This window comes from Aquarana catesbeiana, linkage group LG05 (genome assembly GCF_042186555.1).
Source record: "Aquarana catesbeiana isolate 2022-GZ linkage group LG05, ASM4218655v1, whole genome shotgun sequence".
Classification (NCBI taxonomy): Eukaryota; Metazoa; Chordata; class Amphibia; order Anura; family Ranidae; genus Aquarana; species Aquarana catesbeiana.
The window spans coordinates 472,742,053-472,761,202 of record NC_133328.1 but is presented as its reverse complement, the minus strand read 5'-3'; the positions used below and the strand labels follow the sequence as shown (position 1 = coordinate 472,761,202).

Here is a 19,150-nt window from a genome sequence, read left to right as displayed (position 1 = left end):
AAAACAGCCACTTTTTCAGGAGCAGTAATTTTTTTAATGCTTAAAGTGAAACAATAAAAATGAAATATTCCCTTAAATATTGTGCCTGGGGGTTGTCTATAGTATGCCTGTAAAGTGGCACATTTTTCCCGTGTTTAGAACAGTACCACAGCAAAATGACATTTCTAAAGGAAAAATTGTCATTTAAAAATGATCGCAGGTGTAATGAATTGGTGTGTCTCAGTAATATAGATAAAACTTATTGAAAAAAAGAGCATGGGTCCCCCCCAATCCATTACCAGGCCCTTTGGGTCTGGTATGAATATTAAGGGGAACCCCAAACCAAAATTTAAAAAAAAAATTGCGTGGGGGTCCCCCTAAAATCCATACCAGGCCCTCCAGGTCTAAAATGGAAATTAAGAGGAACCTTGTGCCAAATAAAAAAAAAATAGCATAGGGGTTCCCCCCCAACATTTATACCAGACCCTTCAGGTCTGGTATGGATTTTAAGGGGAACCCTGCGTCAAAATTTAAAAAAAAATGGCGTGGGGTCCCCCCAAAATCCATACCAGACCCTTATCTGAGCACGCAACCTGGCAGGAAAAGAGGGAGGACAAGAGAGCACCCCCCTCCTGAACCGTACCAGGCCACATGCCTCAATATGGGGTCAGACCCCAAAGCACCTTGTCCCCATGTTGATGGGGACAAGGGCCTCATCCCCACAACCCTTGCCCGGTAGTTGTGGGGGTATGTGAGCGGGGGGCTTGTCGGAATCTGGAAGCCCCCTTTAACAAGGGGACCCCCAAATGCCGGCCTCCCCCCATGTGAATTGGTAATGGGGTACATTGTACCCCTACCATTTCACAAAAAAAGTGTCAAAAATGGTAAAAAAGACAAGAGACAGCTTGGGACAAGTCCTTTATTAAAAAATAAAAAAATAAAACTGTCCCGCGATGTAAATTCACGCCACCCAAAAAAAAAAAAGCTGCAACCGTTCTGCCTCTATGGGAGGCTCCCGCCGACTTACAGTTCTTTTCTTGGACAATTTTTAAATAAGCTGAGGACGGGGCCACCCAGTGAAGTAAACGGGTGACCCCGCCCCCTCTGATGCCACGGGGAAGCCCCTGTGGTGTCAGAGGGGGATGGGGTCACCCGTTTATGTCATCAACTTGGATACAGCAACCAGCATGCCATTATCTCGCTAAAGGCAACTATAACTGCTAGCAACAATCACTGTCTAATCCCAGCGGGGATGGCTTCCCCCCACCGGGAGAAGACAATGATAGGAGGGATTCCTGCATCAACACTGTCTGTGTTGATGGGGGAATCGATCAAATTTCTTTCCTGCAACCACTCAAATTAGCTCGGTGTATGGTCAGCCTAACTCGCATTCATATATACATATACTAGGGCCAATTTAGAGCAAATTAACCTACCAGCATGTCTTTGGATTTTAAAGCTTTTATAAGATTTTAGTAAGTGGGTTTAGTTTGATGTTAAATAAGAATATAAGGTATGACAAGCCCAAAATAAGAGTATGAGATACTTAGCTGAATCCTGCATAAAATGGTGCTCATGTCACTCCAGCGATGGACATGTTAAAAGAATGGTTATCTGGCTCTGCCTGTATTTATAAGCAAATGTATTTTCTCTTTAAGGTAAGCAGAAGGATTAGTAGTTCAGTAAAGCCAGGCACATGTGCCTAATCACTAATATGTTAAACAGATTAACTAACAAGTCATCAGATAAGCAGTAGTGTCGACTCCTGGGCACTTCAGAGCATTGAAGCGGACATCTCACTGTCTTCTCTTTCATCAAGAAATATGTTAGTATGTTATGTATACTGTTTATGAGCTGTATGTTAGTAGCATAATAGTTAAAGCTTTTATCTAACTCTTTAGTAGTAAGGTTTGGGCAATTGCATAATAATATATACTGTAGAATCCACTGAGATCACTTTTTTATAAACAAGTATTAGGAAGCTGACTGTATAAACTAGTTCATGTGTGTTCCAGTGAATTAATGGTATTCAAAGGATGCTAGATTCATCCATCTAGGGTTTTTAGGGGCTTTTGCATGTCACTTGGTGTAGTTTGCTTAAAAAAACGATCATGATAATGATTTTGGTAAAAAAAAAAATGCTAATAAATCTATCTATCTATCTATCTATCTATCTATCTATCTATCTATCTATCTATCTATCTATCTATCTATCTATCTATCTATCTATCTATCTATCTATCTATCTATCTATCTATCTAAAAATCATTAAAGGAATACACAAATTAACAATTGCAAATATTTCCAGCACTCTGCTCTGGTCCATGTAAAAAAAAACTGTAACCTGCACAGTAGCCAGAGCACACTCCAATCTTTTTTTAAATGTTATACAATGTATGATTTAATAGAATCTAAACCCAAATCAGAGGACACAAGTTTGCAAGGATCAGGATTAAATGACTCTGTAAGTCACTGGATCCCAAAGCAACTTACTGCATACTAAAGTACAAGCAGGCAGATTCTGTAAGTGTTAATTGACAGATGAATTGATCAATAGTCACAGTGATAAGGTTATTGGTTTCAGCGTCAAATAGCTAAACCTAACCACAAGAGGTGCAATGGTGGTAAAAATGGAACTGGTTGCAATCTCCTGACATTGTGGTAACACTTTACAGCTTTTTATTTAAAAAGTGTTGAAACCGAGTTGCCTATACTTTCATAATATTGATATTGTGATATTGATATTGGTTTTTATTTTATATTAGACTAATTACAACATTACATCTAAAACTGGCCATACATTATACAGTTTTCTTATTCAATGTCCTTTAGATTTACAGTACCTTCAACTGGAGTATGTACAAGAGCCTTCCTGATTGCATACAAACTAAAGGTGTTTAGACTTGACCTCATATTATATGGTTTTGGTACATCTAAAGTAATATTGTACAAGAAAAATGTATAATGCATGGCCAGCCTTCAGCTAAATATAAAAAAAAATACTGATTGGTTAAACTGTGTAACTTTTTGGACCATGTTTAAATGATCCATATTAAATCCAATGTGGTATGTTCTTTGGATCACACTTTAATTGTGTGAGCAGATTTAAAACAGAATTATGGGTAAAATTACATACATCCTGCAGTCTGCAACAGTAATAATATTTCATTTAATGTTTTTCAGTTTTTTCCCTGTAAGGCTGGTCATAGATGATCCCTCGATTCCCCTCGCAAAGCTATTGTGTTCTCCCGACAGGGGGGTATGGGGAGCCGTCCCTGCCAAGAGAGTGCAGTGAATATTGGTAGTGGCTATAGCCATTGGCAATAATCGCATGTAAAAATCTGACATACTGGTTGTACGATGGTTTACCGATGGTTCGACTTGGGTACAATCAGCCTGCCCATAGATGGTTCAAATCTCAGCCAGTTTAGCAGGAACTTCGAACCAACCCTGGCTGGCTTAACATAATTTTATTATCTTTTGATCCTGCCATTAGTTCTGTTGATTTCTACTTCAACAGGGTGACAACATTGCTCATTCTGCAAACCTGAATGTTTAAAAGCGAACAGATTTTTAGCAGTTGCAGCAACAGCAAAAAAAAAAAATCTATTAAATAAATACATAAATAAATAAACCATATGAATTAAAGGTGACCTTTACAAACAATGTTATATGGTTTGCCCAATCCCCCATAACTGTCACTTTTGCTTGACAGATTGGCCTGCAAGGGTAGAGAAAATTCTAAATAAGGGCTTGTGAATTAAAAAAAATGAATTCACATACTAAATACTATCTTTACAGAAATTACCACCCTTACCAGAATACACTATTAATCACTATACTGGGTCTTTAAAGGATAACTATACTTTTGAACCCATGTGTTTTTTTTTTATATAGCCACAGAGATACAAAGCAATTTAGCAAATATAACCTTTTACCTCTGCCTATATTTTGAGCTGCCATCACAGGCGCAGGCCAGTGTTGATACCTCATGTAGCATTATGAGTACTTCAAAGAGTCTTCAAAGCCTCCATAGAAGTCTATGGCAAAGATCGCTTAAAGCACCACTGAAGCCCCACCGAAGCCTCATCGAAGCCCCACAAAGCCTCATCAAAGCCCCACGAAGCCTCACCAAAGCGCCACCGAAGCCCCATCAAAGCTCCACCAAAGCCTCATCGAAGCCCCACCGAAGCCTCATCAAAGCCTCATCGAAATACCAAGCAAAAGCAAGGTGTAAACAGGACTGTAAGCTAACCATTTTATTTAGTGACAGGGGCTTTGACTGGCGTTCAGAGAGCTTTAACAAAGCATGTTCAAAGCCTTGTTTTGAAGCAAGTGTAAACTAGCCCTAAGACTCCTTTCACACCGAGTTGGTTTTCAGGTGCTTTAGCGCTAGAAATAGCCTCTGCTAAGCGCCTGAAAACCGCCTCTCATTCATTGCAGTGTGTCTTTTCACAGGGGGGCGGTGCGCTTGCGGGACAGGTAAAAAAGTCCTGCAAGCAGCATCTTTGGGACAGGTTGGGAGCACTGTATACAGCACTTCCAAAACTCCCCTGCCCATTGGAATGAATGGGCAGTGCTTTCAAAGTGCCTTAAAATTGCTTTGAAAGCGCCACAAAATGGGAGTTTTTAACCCCTTTTTTGGGGTTAAAAGCACCCCTCTAGCGGCCAAAAAGCAGCACAAAAGCAGCTGTAAAGCGCCGCTTTACCATGAATGTGGCCTCAGTGTGAAAAGGGTCTAAGAAGGAATCAGCTCCAAGAACTTATTTTGACTCAAAGTTTAGCTGCATTTAGGTATGTCTTGCCCATCCTCCTCTCCCATCTGATTCAGTCCAGCTAATTGTAGAATGTTTAGGATCATTATAGAATACCTCAGAGCACAATCCTTAATCAAATGGTACTGTTCAAAGTAATCATGAACATGATTAAACATGGATATTGTTTTAAAGCCCAGATCCAGGAAAATGTCAAATTATCCCTTGAAGTGGAGCTAAGCTTGCACTGCAAGGGTTAATTGTTCAGTTTGCCTAGGGGAGAACTGATTGGTCAGTTTGCCTAGGGGAGAACTGATTGGTCAACTTTTGCGCAAACCAATCAATTAGTATAGTGAGTAACACTTTTACTCACCTGATCCTCCACTCCTCCAGCAGAGGGCACACCACTGCATTCCGATGGTGGACCATCCCTTGGCATCATCAAGTCCAATGCAGAAATATGAACCCTGTTTTGGTCCTGATGATGTCAAGATCCTAAAACTCTGGAGTATGGGGGAGAAGAAGCTGCAGGAACCAGTCTAGCAGCGGGAAGGATTGGAGGGTTAGACAAGTAAATCTTCCTTTATTGTTCCCCTAGACCTCAACTAGAAAATAACCCTCACAGTGCAGGCACAGCCCTACTGCAAGGGATAATTTTGTAATTGTCTGGAGTTGGGATTAAAAGGAGCAGCATTCACATAACACCCAGTAAAATTATATTATTCTCCACCATCTTTATAAAAAAAAAACTATTGCCCACTGGCATGATTATATTTCCAAGATACGGTATCTTTTATTTTTAAACAGACAATATAAGCATACAGGTTATGGTGAGTAGCGACTAACAGAACCAAAAAGCTCTGAAAGCCTGAATTGTTGCATAGCCCCAGTAAATTCTACAGTAGGCATTTATATGTCTTTTATATGTCTCATTCCATCACATATCTCAAAAATATGTGAATATCTTCTGTTTCAAGAAGGTTTTACTCTGCTATGCACTGATTTGGTTGGAGTCCCTTCTTACTATAATATGTATGGTTATATTGTCTTATTGGATCTCAGTTCCACAAAAAAACATGTGTATACAATTTGGAATAAATGGCAGCATAACCACTAGCCGACCAGCTGGCGCAGTTATACTGCGGCAGGTTGGCACGGCTACGCAAATCGCCGTAGATGTACGTCACTCCTTTAATACATCACAGCAAGCATGTACTGGAGCCGTTGAGCGTGCCCGGCGGGCGTGATGACCGCCAGGCACCTGCGATCGCTCGTGACAGAGAGGAGACAGATCGTGTGTTCATACTAAGTATGAACACCAATTGGTCTCCTCCCCTAGACAGTCACCCCCCTCCCACAGTTAGAACACACCTAGGGAACACAGTTAACCTCTTGATTGCCCCCTAGTGTTAACCCCTTCCCTGCCAGCGACATTTATATAGTAATCAATGGCTATTTTTAGCTCTGATCGCTGTATAAATGTCAATGGTTCCAAAATAGTGTCAAAAGTGTCCAATCTGTCTGCTGCAATGTTGCAGTCCTGATAAAAATTGCAGATCGTCGCCATTACTAGCAAAAAAATAATAATAATAATATTATATTATTAATAATATTTATTTTAGCAAAAAGTAGAAAATATTGTGTTTTTTTTTTTAAATTGTCACTCTTTTTTTGTTTATATCGCAAAATAAAACCGCAGAAGTGATCAAATATCACCAAAAGAAAGCTCTATTTGTGGGAGAAAAAAGGATATAAATTCTAAGGATAAAACCCATAAGGAATAAACGTCACACGACCGCGCAATTGTCAGTTAAAGCGGTGCAGTGCCATATTGCAAAATATGGCCTGGTCACGAAGGGGGCAATCCTTCCGGGGCTGAAGTGGTTAATATTAGACTATATTTTCACTGTGCACTAGATGATGCGCAAATTGGTTCTTTCGGGTGTAAAGGAATGCTTTGTACGGTTCCTCCCAATGTCCTATAATGAAAAATAATCCACTTATTTTGGCGATATGTGATGGAATGAGACAAGCCAATGCCTTCTGTTTTCAGAAGGCTGTGCTATGCACTGATTGTATTGTTCTAAAAAAAAAAAAAAAGAGATCTACAGATTAGCCACTAGAGGGAACAATGTATTCCACTGCAACCAATACACTCTACAGTATAAATTATACTGTATATTGTAAAATATAGTTTATATTGTTTATAAATGTCAGAATACAAGGTCACTTTAATTCTGACATTTGCATTTATTACTGAGGTATCATGTAGGACAATGTAGGACTAATGATACAAACAGGGATACTTTACTGTAGATGCCTGAAACAAGCAGCTACTGTATGGGATAATAATTGATTAAAGAAAATGTACAGAATAATTTGTAGCGGTAATAAAATAGACCTAAATGGAAAAATAACAGTAATAATAATAAAGGTTATAATAAAATAACATACATAATAATACTATCATCAATCCCTCAAGGTTTTTTTTTTATTCTGCTTTTCTAGGAGGCATATAACATACATATTTGGACTAACAACATTTCTGCTCTGTTTGAAACACCATCAAACTGCACCGATGTCCCCAGCATTAGAATATGGTGCCCTAGGAAAGAAGCTGAAAGGTAATTTTATCACAAATCCTTACTATACTGTGTGTCATTCCACAGAAAACAGAGCAATGTTTCTCTATAAAAGCATCTGGAATTTTTTTAACACAAAACAGAAGCCTGGAAGCAGAAAAAAATGTGCTATTGCATATATTTTTATAAACTGGAGAAATGTAATGCAAAATAGAGTTAAACATACTGTACATGAAATACAAACTTTTTTTGCAAACCCTGATTTTACTTTCCTCACTGTTAATGTTTCTGATAGAAATGTCAAATGTTCTTGGCAAAGCCCCCCCCCCCCCCATCTCAGAGCACCCCCCCCCATGTTGAGGGCATGTGGCCTGGTATGGTTTAGGAGGGGGGGGGGGGGGGGATGCTCGCTCATTTCCCCCTTTCCTGGTCTGCCTGGCTGCATGCTTGGAAAAGGGTCTGGTATGGATCATGGGAGGGACTCCAGGCCATTTTTAAAAACATTTTGGCGTGGAGTTCCCCTCAAAATCCATACCAGACTGGTATGGATGTCGGGGGGGACCCCACACCATTTAAAAAAAAAAATTGGCGTGGCGTTCCCCTTAAAATCCATACCAGACCCAATGCCATTTTTTCAAATTTTTCTGTTTGCTTCTTCATTTAGCTGTCAGAGAGGAAGCCCGTTGACAGCTGATAACTCATCCGATGTTAAGGACGCAGCTCACGTCTTAACAACAGCTATTCACTGTACCCTGATTGGGCAAAGCCTTGCACCTGACCAGCGGTCAGGTGCATTGCTTCAGCCAATCAGGGCTTAGAATGCACTGTGCAGTGCGCAGTGCATTGTGGGGCACTCTGCGGGCGAAAATCTCATCAAGAGCCCCCCAAATTCGGGTGTTCGCAAAACAGACAGTGTTCGGGCCGAACTTATGCTCAGTCCAAACCGCTTGCCCAATACTACCTGGGAGTTTCCTATAAATCTGGTCCTGATCATCACATCTCTACCTTTACAGCTGTAGGACTGTTACTAAAATTGCTGAAACCCAAACACCAGAAACATTGTTTCCATACTTCTCTACAGTCACTATAGATGTTTTTAAGATCAATGATAAGTTACTACAAGCAAAGTTTTATGAATAATACAGCAGTAGTTAAAAAAAGGCTGCAGTATTATTTATTTAATAAAGAGATAATATACAAGGAAACTGTTCTAGCAACCTTAGCCTTGGGACATTCAAAGTAGATCTATAACCACTCACTGATATATCATCAGGGCTTTTTTTCTCTGAAAATAGGTACAGGAACTCAATCATGACCCCCCCCGTCCCTTACACACACACTCCAAACCGCATCAAATAGTGGGTGTGGTCAAATTTCACTAGCAGTGGGAGGGTCTTAACAGGGACATTAAATACCAGGAGTGCATTATGTACAGAGTGCAGAGTTTAGGGAGCGGGGTACACACAGACTGCAGAGTTCAGGGTGTGCTATGTAAATAGTGCAGAGTTCAGGGGTGCGCTGCATACAGAGAGCAGAATTTGGTCTTTTTCCACAGCTGCTTACCTCTGCATCCCCCATCCACATCTCACATTTACCCCTCTTCAGCTCTGACGTCTGCATGTCACTTGTAGGCATAGAAGCTGGTCTTTTATGTTTTCAAGTAATAATGGTCAGCAGCAGTGCTGGGACAAGGTCATCTGGTGCCCAGGGCGAAGATAGCAAACTGCCCCCCCCCCCCCCCCCCCCCCCGGTTGTAAAGAAGGAGCGACTTATAGTGGGAGCCAGTGACACTAAGGCTCAGTTCACACCTAGGCATTCCGGATTGCTGTGATTCTGGCTGCAATTTCCAAATTGATGCACAGACACGCTTGTGATCCCATTACTTTAAATGGCACCCCAATCGTGGTGCGATTTTGTGGCAATTGTCCCTCAACAAATTGCGACAAAATTGCGGGACGCTTGTTGCCCAAAAGAAGCTCTGGAATACCTAGGTCATGAATGTAGCTTTATACACTGATCAGTGCTAATAATATGCACCGACACTGTACTAATGACAAAGGCTGAGAAGGGGTTAATATCTAGGGGCATCCAAGGGGTTAATTGTGTGCCCAACAACGTGTAATGTGTGTACTGATTTTTACCATTGACTGGCTTGTTTATTTTCCCTGCTTTGCAAGCAAACATTTCCTTTGTATAGAGCCCTGTGTTGATTGTCAACACAGGGCTCTGGGCTGTGACACAGCCAGTCAATAGGTCCCGGCCAAGAATCACTGGTTGGGATCTGCTGACATACTCCCACTGTGTCAAATCACAGGGGAGTAGGCAGGCAGGGGCATGCACCCGAAACCCTAAGCCTAGATTCACACTGTAGCAATGTGAAAACCAGTGCGATTCCAGCGCCGGTTTCCACATCGCATCTTCCGCAGGCAGTTCACGCTGCCCTCTGCAAACCGCTGCGGGTGTCAATAGAATGTTAATAACACCCCCAGATCGGTTTGCAGATTGCAGTGCGAACTGTGGATTCGGACAGGAATCGGATCGAATGGGTGAGAACACAAGAACATGCGATCTGATTCTAGTGCGGGAAAAAAAAATCCCTGCATCTTTTTTGTGCAAATCCAATGCGAGTTTAGCCATACAACTGTATGGCTGAACTTGCATTGCACAGACATCGCATGTGATCGGCAGTGTGGGTGCAAATCATATGTGATGTCTGTGTTCGCTACAGTGTGACCCTGTGCTTGTAGCTGCCACCCCATCGCAGTATATGTACTGCGACGGGTTGGCAAGTGGTTAATTACCAATGGTATTTGTAATATGCAGCATGAAGGGGTTAATGTGTATTATCAGTGCTGCATTTGTTACAAGTGGCAGTTAATTAACCCCTTTGTGTTGCATTAGTGGCATCAGTGTTAATTAACTGCTGCAGCATGCAGGGGTTAATTAACTCTGATATCGGTGCCATTAATGCAGCCCAAAGGGGTTACATAACTGCCACTTGTCACTAATGCAGCATTGATAATACACATTAACTACCCTTCATGCATATTAAAAAAATACCATTGGTAATATATTAAACGCCCCCCAAAAAAGGAGTTAACAAATTCATCTGCAGATGGCTTACTTACTATTGCTCGGTTCCTCCTCCTCTAGATCACACTCGCTCCTGTCGAGAAACGTCCCCTATCTGATAGTGTCCACCCTGTACCGCGCAGGCACAAACAGGAGACGCCGAAAGTCTCCGAAGATGAACGGCTGTTCAGGGCGGATCTTTCTCGTCAGAACAGCGCTGCGCCTGCGCAGTACAAGGCGGACAGCCCAACACCAGGGCCAGATTAAGAGCAACATGGGCCTGGTGCTAAGGATTTTGGTGGGCCTTTTTATGAAAATAAATAAAATGAAAACGCAAACAATTTTTTGTTGAATTAAATTAAAGAGAGAGAGGGGTGTGAGAGAGAGAGAGAGAGAGAGGGGGGGTGATAGCGAGATAGGGGGCTGAAAGAGAGCTGATGAGAGGGAGGGGAAAAGAGAGAGAAAGGCATTGAATGAGAGAGATAGGGACGAGAGAGAGGGGGTGAGAAAAAGGGGAATAGAGAGAGGGTGAAAGAGAGAGAGAGTGGTAGGAAAGAGGGGGTTGAAGGGGGCGAGAAAGAGAGAATGGGGGATGAAGGGGGTGAGAGAGAGAACAGGGTGAAAGAGAGGGGATGAGAGAGAGGGGGTGAAAGAGAGAGAGGGGGGGTGATAGCGAGATAGGGGGCTGAAAGAGAGGGGATGAGAGGGAGGGGAAAAGAGAGAGAAAGGCATTGAATGAGAGAGATGGGGATGAGAGAGAGGGGGTGAGAAAAAGGGGAATAGAGAGAGGGTGAAAGAGAGAGAGAGTGGTAGGAAAGAGGGGGTTGAAGGGGGCGAGAAAGAGAGAATGGGGGATGAAGGGGGTGAGAGAGAGAACAGGGTGAAAGAGAGGGGATGAGAGAGAGGGGGTGAAAGAGAGAGAGGGGGGGTGAGAGTGAGGGGGTGAGTCTGTGGGGGGCACAGCATAGTACATTACACGGGGGGGGATAGCACAGTACATTACATGGTTGGCACTACACATTACATGGTGGATACATGGATACAGCACATTTAATGGTGGGCGAAGCACAGCACAGTACATGGCGGGCACAGCACATTACACTGTTGGCACTGCCCAATACAGTACATTACAAGGTAGGCACAGTACATTATATGGTGGGCACAGCACATGACATGGTTGGTACTGCACAACACAGCACATTGCATGGTGGGCACAACACAGCACAGGACCTTATATGGTGGGCACAGCACATGACATGGCGGGCACAGCTGAGCATATTACATGGTGGGCACTGCACATTACAAATGGGCACTGCACAGCACATTATATGGTGGGCACAGCATATTATATGGTGGGTACTGCACATGGCATGGTGGGCACTGCACAGCACATGACAAGGTGGGCACTGCATGACACCACATGATATGGTGGGCACTGCATGACACAGCACAGCACATTACATTGTGAGCATAGCACATTAATTGGTGGACACCGCACATGACATGGTGAGCCCTGCATAGCGCATTCCATTGTGGGTACTGCACGGCACATGCCATGGTGGGCACAACACAGCACAGGACCTTATATGGTTGGATACAGCACATGACATGGCGGGCACAGCTGAGCACATTTCATGGTGGGCACTGCACATTACAAATGGGCACTGCACAGCACATTATATGGTGGGCACAGCATATTATATGGTGGGTACTGCACATGGCATGGTGGGCACTGCACAGTACATGACAAGGTGGGCACTGCATGACACCACATGATATGGTGGGCACTGCATGACACAGCACAGCACATTACATTGTGAGCACAGCACATTAATTGGTGGACACCGCACATGACATGGTGAGCCCTGCATAGCGCATTCCATTGTGGGTACTGCACGGCACATGCCATGGTGGACAATGTACAGCACATTACATGCTGGGTACAGCACATTACATGGTAAGCACTGCATGGCACAGCACATGACATGGTGGGCACAACACAGCACAACAGGGTGGGCACTGCACAGTAATTTACATGGTGGGCACTGCACATGACATGGTTGGCACTTTATGGCACAGCACATTACATGGTGGGTACAGCGCATTACATGGTGGGCACTGCATGGCACAGCACATGACGTGGTGGACACAGCGCATTACATGGTGGGCACTGAATGGCACAACACATTACATGGTGGGCACTGCATGGCATAGCACATTTCATGGTGGGCAATGCAACTGCACATTACATGTTAGGAACTGCACATGACATGGTGGGCACTGCTGAACAGCCCAGCACATTACACAGTGGGCACAACACACTACATGCTGGGCACAACACATGGCAGGGTGGGCACAGCACATGACATGGTGGGAACTGCACATGACATGGTGGGCACTGCATGGCACATCACATTACATGGTGGGCACTGTACATTACTTGGTGGGATCACTGCATGGCACAGCACATTACATGGTGGGCACTGCACATTACATGGTGGGCACTGCAATGTACAGCACATGACATGGTGGGCACTGCAATGTACAGCACATTACATGGTGGGCACTGCAATGTACAGCACATGACATGGTGGGCACTGCACATTACATAGTGAGCACTACAATGCACAGCAAATTACATACTGGGCACAGCACATTACATGGGGGGCACTGCAATGCACAGCACATGACATAGTGGGCACAGCACATTACATGGGGGGCACTGCAATGCACAGCACATGACATAGTGGGCACAGCCCATTACATGGGGCCACTGCAATGCACATGACATGACATGGTGGGCACAGCACATTACATGGGGGCACTGCAATGCACATGACATGACATGGTGGGCACAGCACATTACATGGGGGCACTGCAATGCACATGACATGACATGGTGGGCACAGCACTTTACATGGGGGGCACTGCAATGCACATGACATGACATGGTGGGCACAGCACATTACATGGGGGCACTGCAATGCACATGACATGACATGGTGGGCACAGCACATTACATGGGGGCACTGCAATGCACATGACATGACATGGTGGGCACAGCACATTACATGGGGGCACTGCAATGCACATGACATGCATTGTTTTAATCAAAATTAATCATGACATTTTTTTTATCATACACAGAGCTTTAGCAAACTAAATGCCATTAGGGGTTTGGTCTACCTTAATAGGTGCACACCTATCTCCACCTTGCTTCTTTAATTGCAGCTTCTTTCCTACTCCCAGTGTTACTAAGTTTTTTTGAATTTGTACTGTGCATCCAGATATATTTGTATATGATTTGAATTTGCATATGATTATTTCAATGGCCTCCCCTTTGTCATCTAAATAAAGATTAGATAAACTTTACAATTCCAAAAAGACAAATACAAAGTAGGTTGAGATTAGACAAGAACCCCTTTAACCCTACCAGTAATGCCTGGTACACAATATGAGGTTTTTTTTTTCCATTCAGCCCAGCAGGGAGGTCTCTGTACTAACTATGCAATGTTAGTACAGTGATATCCCTGCTGAGCTATTGTGTTCTGACGGGAGGACTGCTCCCTGACAAAACACACCAGACAGTGTTGCATCTATTGGCTGATTGGCAGATTTTTTTCTGCAAAGCCAGTTCTATAGAAGTCCGACATTCGGCTGGCTTCTGTCGGACAGGCTGCCATACACACGGGCCGAATGTCGGCGGCTTTTTATTTAACCGGCAGATATTCAGCCCGTGTGTGCCAGGCTTAAAGAATCTAACTCAGAGCCTTAGGTGGAACCCTGTAAAACAAAATAAAGACCTGCCAAGTCCAGGCAGATGGTGCAATTTTAATATGTATACAACCACCCACATATGACATTATTGCTACATGTGGATGACTTTTTTTTTTTTATATAACGATTTGGCTCCTTTTTCCTTCAAAAAAGTCCAGACATGCTTTCTTAACTGCTTGCCGACCGCCGCCTGTATATTTACGTCGACAGAATGGCACGGCTGCGCAAATGGGTGAACCTGTATGTCCCTTTGAATTTGCCGCCATGCCATAGCGTGCATGCCGCCCACCCGCGCGAGCTCCGTGAGTAGGATCGCGGGTCCCCGCGTTCATCTCATGGAGAGGAAGAACGGGGAAATGCTAATGTAAACAAGCATTTCCCCATTCTTCCTAGTGACACTGTCACTGATCACCGCTCCCTGTAATCGGGAGCGGTGATCAGTGATGTGTCACACGTAGCCCCTCCCCCCCACAGTTAGAATCACTCCCTAGGACACACTTAAAACCTACACTGCCACCTAGTGGTTAACCCCTTCACTGCCAGTCACATTTACACAGTAATCAATGCATTTTTAATCGCACTGATCGCTGTATAAATGTGAATGGTCCCAAAAATGTGTCAAAATTGTCCGATGTGTCCGCCATAATGTCGCAGTCACGATAAAAATCACTGATTGCCGCCAATACTAATTTAAAAAAAAAAATTATTAATAAAAATGCCATGAAACTATCACCTATTTTGTAGACGCTATAACTTTTGCGCAAACCAATCAATATACGTTTATTGCAATTTTTTTACCAAAAATATGTAGAAGAATACGTATCGGCCTAAACTGAGGAAAAAAAATGTTTTTTTATATATTTTTTGGGGATATTTATTATAGCAAAAAGTAAAAAATAATGTGTTTATTTCAAAATTGTCGCTCTTTTTTTGTTTATAGCGCAAAAAATAAAAACTGCAGAGGTGATCAAATACCACCAAAAGAAAGCTCTATTTGTGGGAAAAAACGGACGTCAGTTTTGTTTGCACGACCGCGCAATTGTCAGTTAAAGCGACGCAGTGCCATATCGCAAAAAGTGCTCTGGTCTTTGGCCAGCCAAATGGTCCGGGACTGAAGTTGTTTATGCATACATGCTACAGTTAGAATTTATGATGTTTCCCCTTAGACCAGAAGTTAGCTTACAATAGCTTTATGAAGACTTTTTGTTTGCAAATGTTATTTATACATTATTATTTCCTTCAGCACTTTCAAAACTTGGAGAGGACTATGTGGAGGAGGAAGTAAAGAAAGCCTTGATGGGAATAAAACAAATGAAGGAAACTATGGAAATAAATGAGGAAAAACATGAAAACATACTAAAATCCCTCAAGAAAACAAAAGAAGAGAAGGAGGTAAATATATATTTATTAAGTATGTAGATGAAGGATAGTACTTTTAATGGGATTCCTGAATCCCTCCCACCAACATGAAAAAGAAGACGGGAATAAGATGATGGTTTCTTTCAAGACTCAGGCAATGTCAACTATGGGGTTGATTTACTAAAACGGTAGAGTGCAAAATCTGGTGCAGCTCTGCATAGAAACCAATCCACTTCTAGGTTTTTTGTCAATACTTAATTGAACAAGCTGAAGTTGGAAGCTGATTGGCTACCATGCACAGCTGCACCAGATTTTGGTCTCTCCGGTTTTAGTAAATCAACCCCAATATCTAGTTTCCTGACCATGTAAAACATCATTTAATGTGGTCAATCTCAGGTTTCAAATAATGGGGTCGATTTACTAAAGGCAGATAAGAGTTCTCTCAGCAAGGAAATGTGCCTCAAGGCTTAGTAAATGAGGTGTAGCTCTGCTGATTTGCTCACATTCACTAAGCTGTGGTGCAAATTCCTTTGCAAATTGCACAGCATATTTGTCTTTAGCAAATCATCCCCACTGAGCACACTTTTTTAGTCTTCACCTATAGCAGCCCCATCCCTTAATACTTAAAGCAGAACTATAGGCAAAACTTTTTTTTAATTTTGAATAGAGCGAGAGAGGGTTATAACCCCTGTCAGATATGTTTGCCATCTGTGTCCCATTGGGGAGATTTCCCTTCACTTCCTGTCCCATAGCCAAACAGGGAGTGAGAGTAGGATTGCCACTTTTTCTTCAAGCCAAACCTGAACACTTTAGCGGCAAACAGCAAGTTATTTTTTTCAGTATACACTATAGGATAACAGACCTGGGATACCTTTGGGCACTCCAAAGAGAATAGTAATGCAGCACACATAGTGCCCCCTTCCCCTCCTGTCAGGCCCTGTTTCAAGCCACATTCCAGTCTGAATAATGTTGGACAGTCCAAGTTTTGAATCATGTGTCCGGGTTTTCAGTCCACCTGAAACCCAGACACATGATTCAAAACCCGGACTGTCCGGGTGAATCCCAAACAAGTGGCAGCCCTAAATGAGAGGAAATCCCTGCAAATTAAGGGAATTCCTTGGGGACCCCCAGGTCACCAGAACCAGTGTCCCCATTGAAAGATTTCCTCCCTTTTACTTTTCAGGGGACAACCCAAAATTTTTGATTTTCTTTTACTTTCACTTTCAATAATAATAGTAACAGGACAAATAGAGAGGGTGAATCTTCTTAATGGGGGCACAGACTGCAATACAAACTGACAGCTGATCTAATCCATCTGCACTCTATCCAAAACTGAAAAAAAAAGTTTTGCCTTTAGTTATACTTTAAATATGGCATCATAAAACATATTCAAGTGACAACAGGATACAATAGCCAGGTCAGTTAAACAAAATCATCAATGGTCAGCAGACCTGTCTGTATTAAACACAGAAATCAACACAGAATATACCCTGCCAGTTGCAGTACTGATGACAGGTCCTACAAAATCAATCTATTTCTTCAGTCATGTGGCCAACCCTCTTGCCATCACCATTGGCTCTGCATTGTATGTGATGATCTTAGGGGTCCACCCACATTTCAAGGGATTCTGAATAAATAGGGGCAGGGGTTGGCTCACTTATGTCATTTTTATGTAGCCAAGTCCTGGGCCTCTCTAGGCCTAATGTGACCTCCAGAGTTAGGGACAGCTGACCTTCAGTGTAGAGTTGGTTGCAAGGTATGGTGGATGTAATGCAAGGTAGATTGATGGGTGTGAGACACTTCTTGAATGCAAAGAGATTTATTGTCACTTGAACAGAATTTTGGGAGAAAGGGTTAGGGCCAGGACACCCTTAAGTAGATGCAATGTTAATTGGCAGACTCCAAGACTTCTATAGGCAGACAGCCATGCAGGGAAAGGCATCCAGCTAGTCACCACATCTGCATGAGTAGTTTCGCTGTCTCCTATGGTAGCAGTCTTGTGACAGTTTCTAACAAACTTGCAATGAACTACTTCACTTCTTCTACAATCTCCTATTGTAGGACTTCACTCAACTGAGCCCCCAGTCTATCACTTAGACTTCCTGATCCACTGTCACTGGATCACCTGAGCTCTTTCAATCTTCTCACTCAGTATCTTCCTCAAGCGCCACCCCAGTGTCCCTGCTGGGCCCCTAGCTTGGCACTCACAGATACTCAACTGTCATCCCGCTGGCCTGCTTGGTCCCTGGCTTGGCACACAATAATGCTCTGCAAGCGTCACCTCCACTGGCTGCGTCCCTGACTTGGCACTTACTGAAATTTCCCAATTCTTCACCGTCCCTGCTTGGTGAGAATACTGCTCAGGTACTTGCTTCAGCTACTCATGGTGGTCCCTGGTAACAAGGTGGATGGTCCCTTAGTGACGACAGCTTCTCCTCTACCTCCGACCACGACAGGTTCTCCGGCCGGCAGAATCGTTACATCTGGTTGTACTGTAAGCCCAAATCTCAACCCTACGCTGCTCTCCTGCTTCTGGTTAGACCCTCAGACAGCCTAGCAGCCAGATGTCCCTGGGATAGGCCTCAGGTCTCTGGCCTAGCAGCCCGGAGAAATACGACACATGTCCACCCAGACAGCTGTCCAGGTGGCACAGAACACAATCACCTGACTCCACCCAAATAAATAGGCTCTTTCAGCAGGCCGAGGGACTCCAGAAAATCCCTTCCCATTGGCTGAGATACCCTATTCATTCTTAACCTGACCTTGCATTGCCCTTGTCTTATGTGATGTCACCAGGTACTCAGCCACCTAGTGACAGAAGACAGAAGTGGAGCAATTCCAGAATTAGGGCGAAATCAATTGATCTCCTAGCAATTGGCCAAGACAACTAATACTTGGCAAATAAATTTAACAGCAACCCTGCCTAAACATCAGGGTGTTACATTTACATGCCGACTGCTGATAGCTTTAGTTAACTTTTCAGCAGACAACCATTATTTTCAGAGGGAAAGGTGGAATTAGAAGGGCTACTATATTTCTCCCAGTGCAGGTTTTTGCTAATATCACAGTCAAAGAAAGGGAGAGTGACTTTTAGGCACCATTCACACCTGATGTATCTGCGGCGATAGCTGCTGCAGCTAGTTTTTTTAGCTTTTTTTATTTTTCAGTGGAGCTTTTTTGGAGCGGCACCATTAATTTGAATTGGCTTCTCGCTGCTCCAAAAACGCTCCAAAAGAAGCTCATGTACCAAATCTTGGCACAGAGCCAGAAGCATTTGCAATTGCGATTTTTGGCACGATTGTAAAGCGATTTGTCACTCAATAATCTCTGCAAAATCGCCCTGTGTTTGGGGCGCCATTAAGAAATTATTGAAATTTTGGAATCGCAGGCAGAATCACGATGATTCTGCCCATGATCCAGGTGTGTGAATGGAGTCTTATGCCGCGTACACATGGTCGGACTTTTTGGCTACAAAAGTCCGACGGACGCCGACGGACCAAGTCCGGCGGACAATCCGATCGTGTGTGGGCTTCCCCGGACTTTCAGCGAACTTTTCCAGCCGCAAATCTGACGGGCTTTAGATGTGGAACATGCTTCAAATCTTTACGCCGTAACCTGCCGGACCCA

At 43.3% G+C, this 19,150-nt stretch overlaps 1 protein-coding gene across 1 annotated transcript in view; it reads left to right on the top strand.

Annotated features, from left to right (window-relative positions):
* Positions 1 to 1,709: 1,709 nt before the first annotated feature.
* The window catches only part of CLUL1 (clusterin like 1), a 38,100-nt gene continuing 20,659 nt past the window's right edge, over positions 1,710 to 19,150 (top strand). The window contains exons 1-3 of the mRNA XM_073631438.1: positions 1,710 to 1,804; positions 7,242 to 7,357; positions 15,408 to 15,556. Coding sequence (XP_073487539.1) covers positions 1,803 to 1,804; positions 7,242 to 7,357; positions 15,408 to 15,556 — 267 coding nt within the window. The 5' untranslated portion in view covers positions 1,710 to 1,802. The remainder of the gene's footprint in view (positions 1,805 to 7,241; positions 7,358 to 15,407; positions 15,557 to 19,150) is intronic.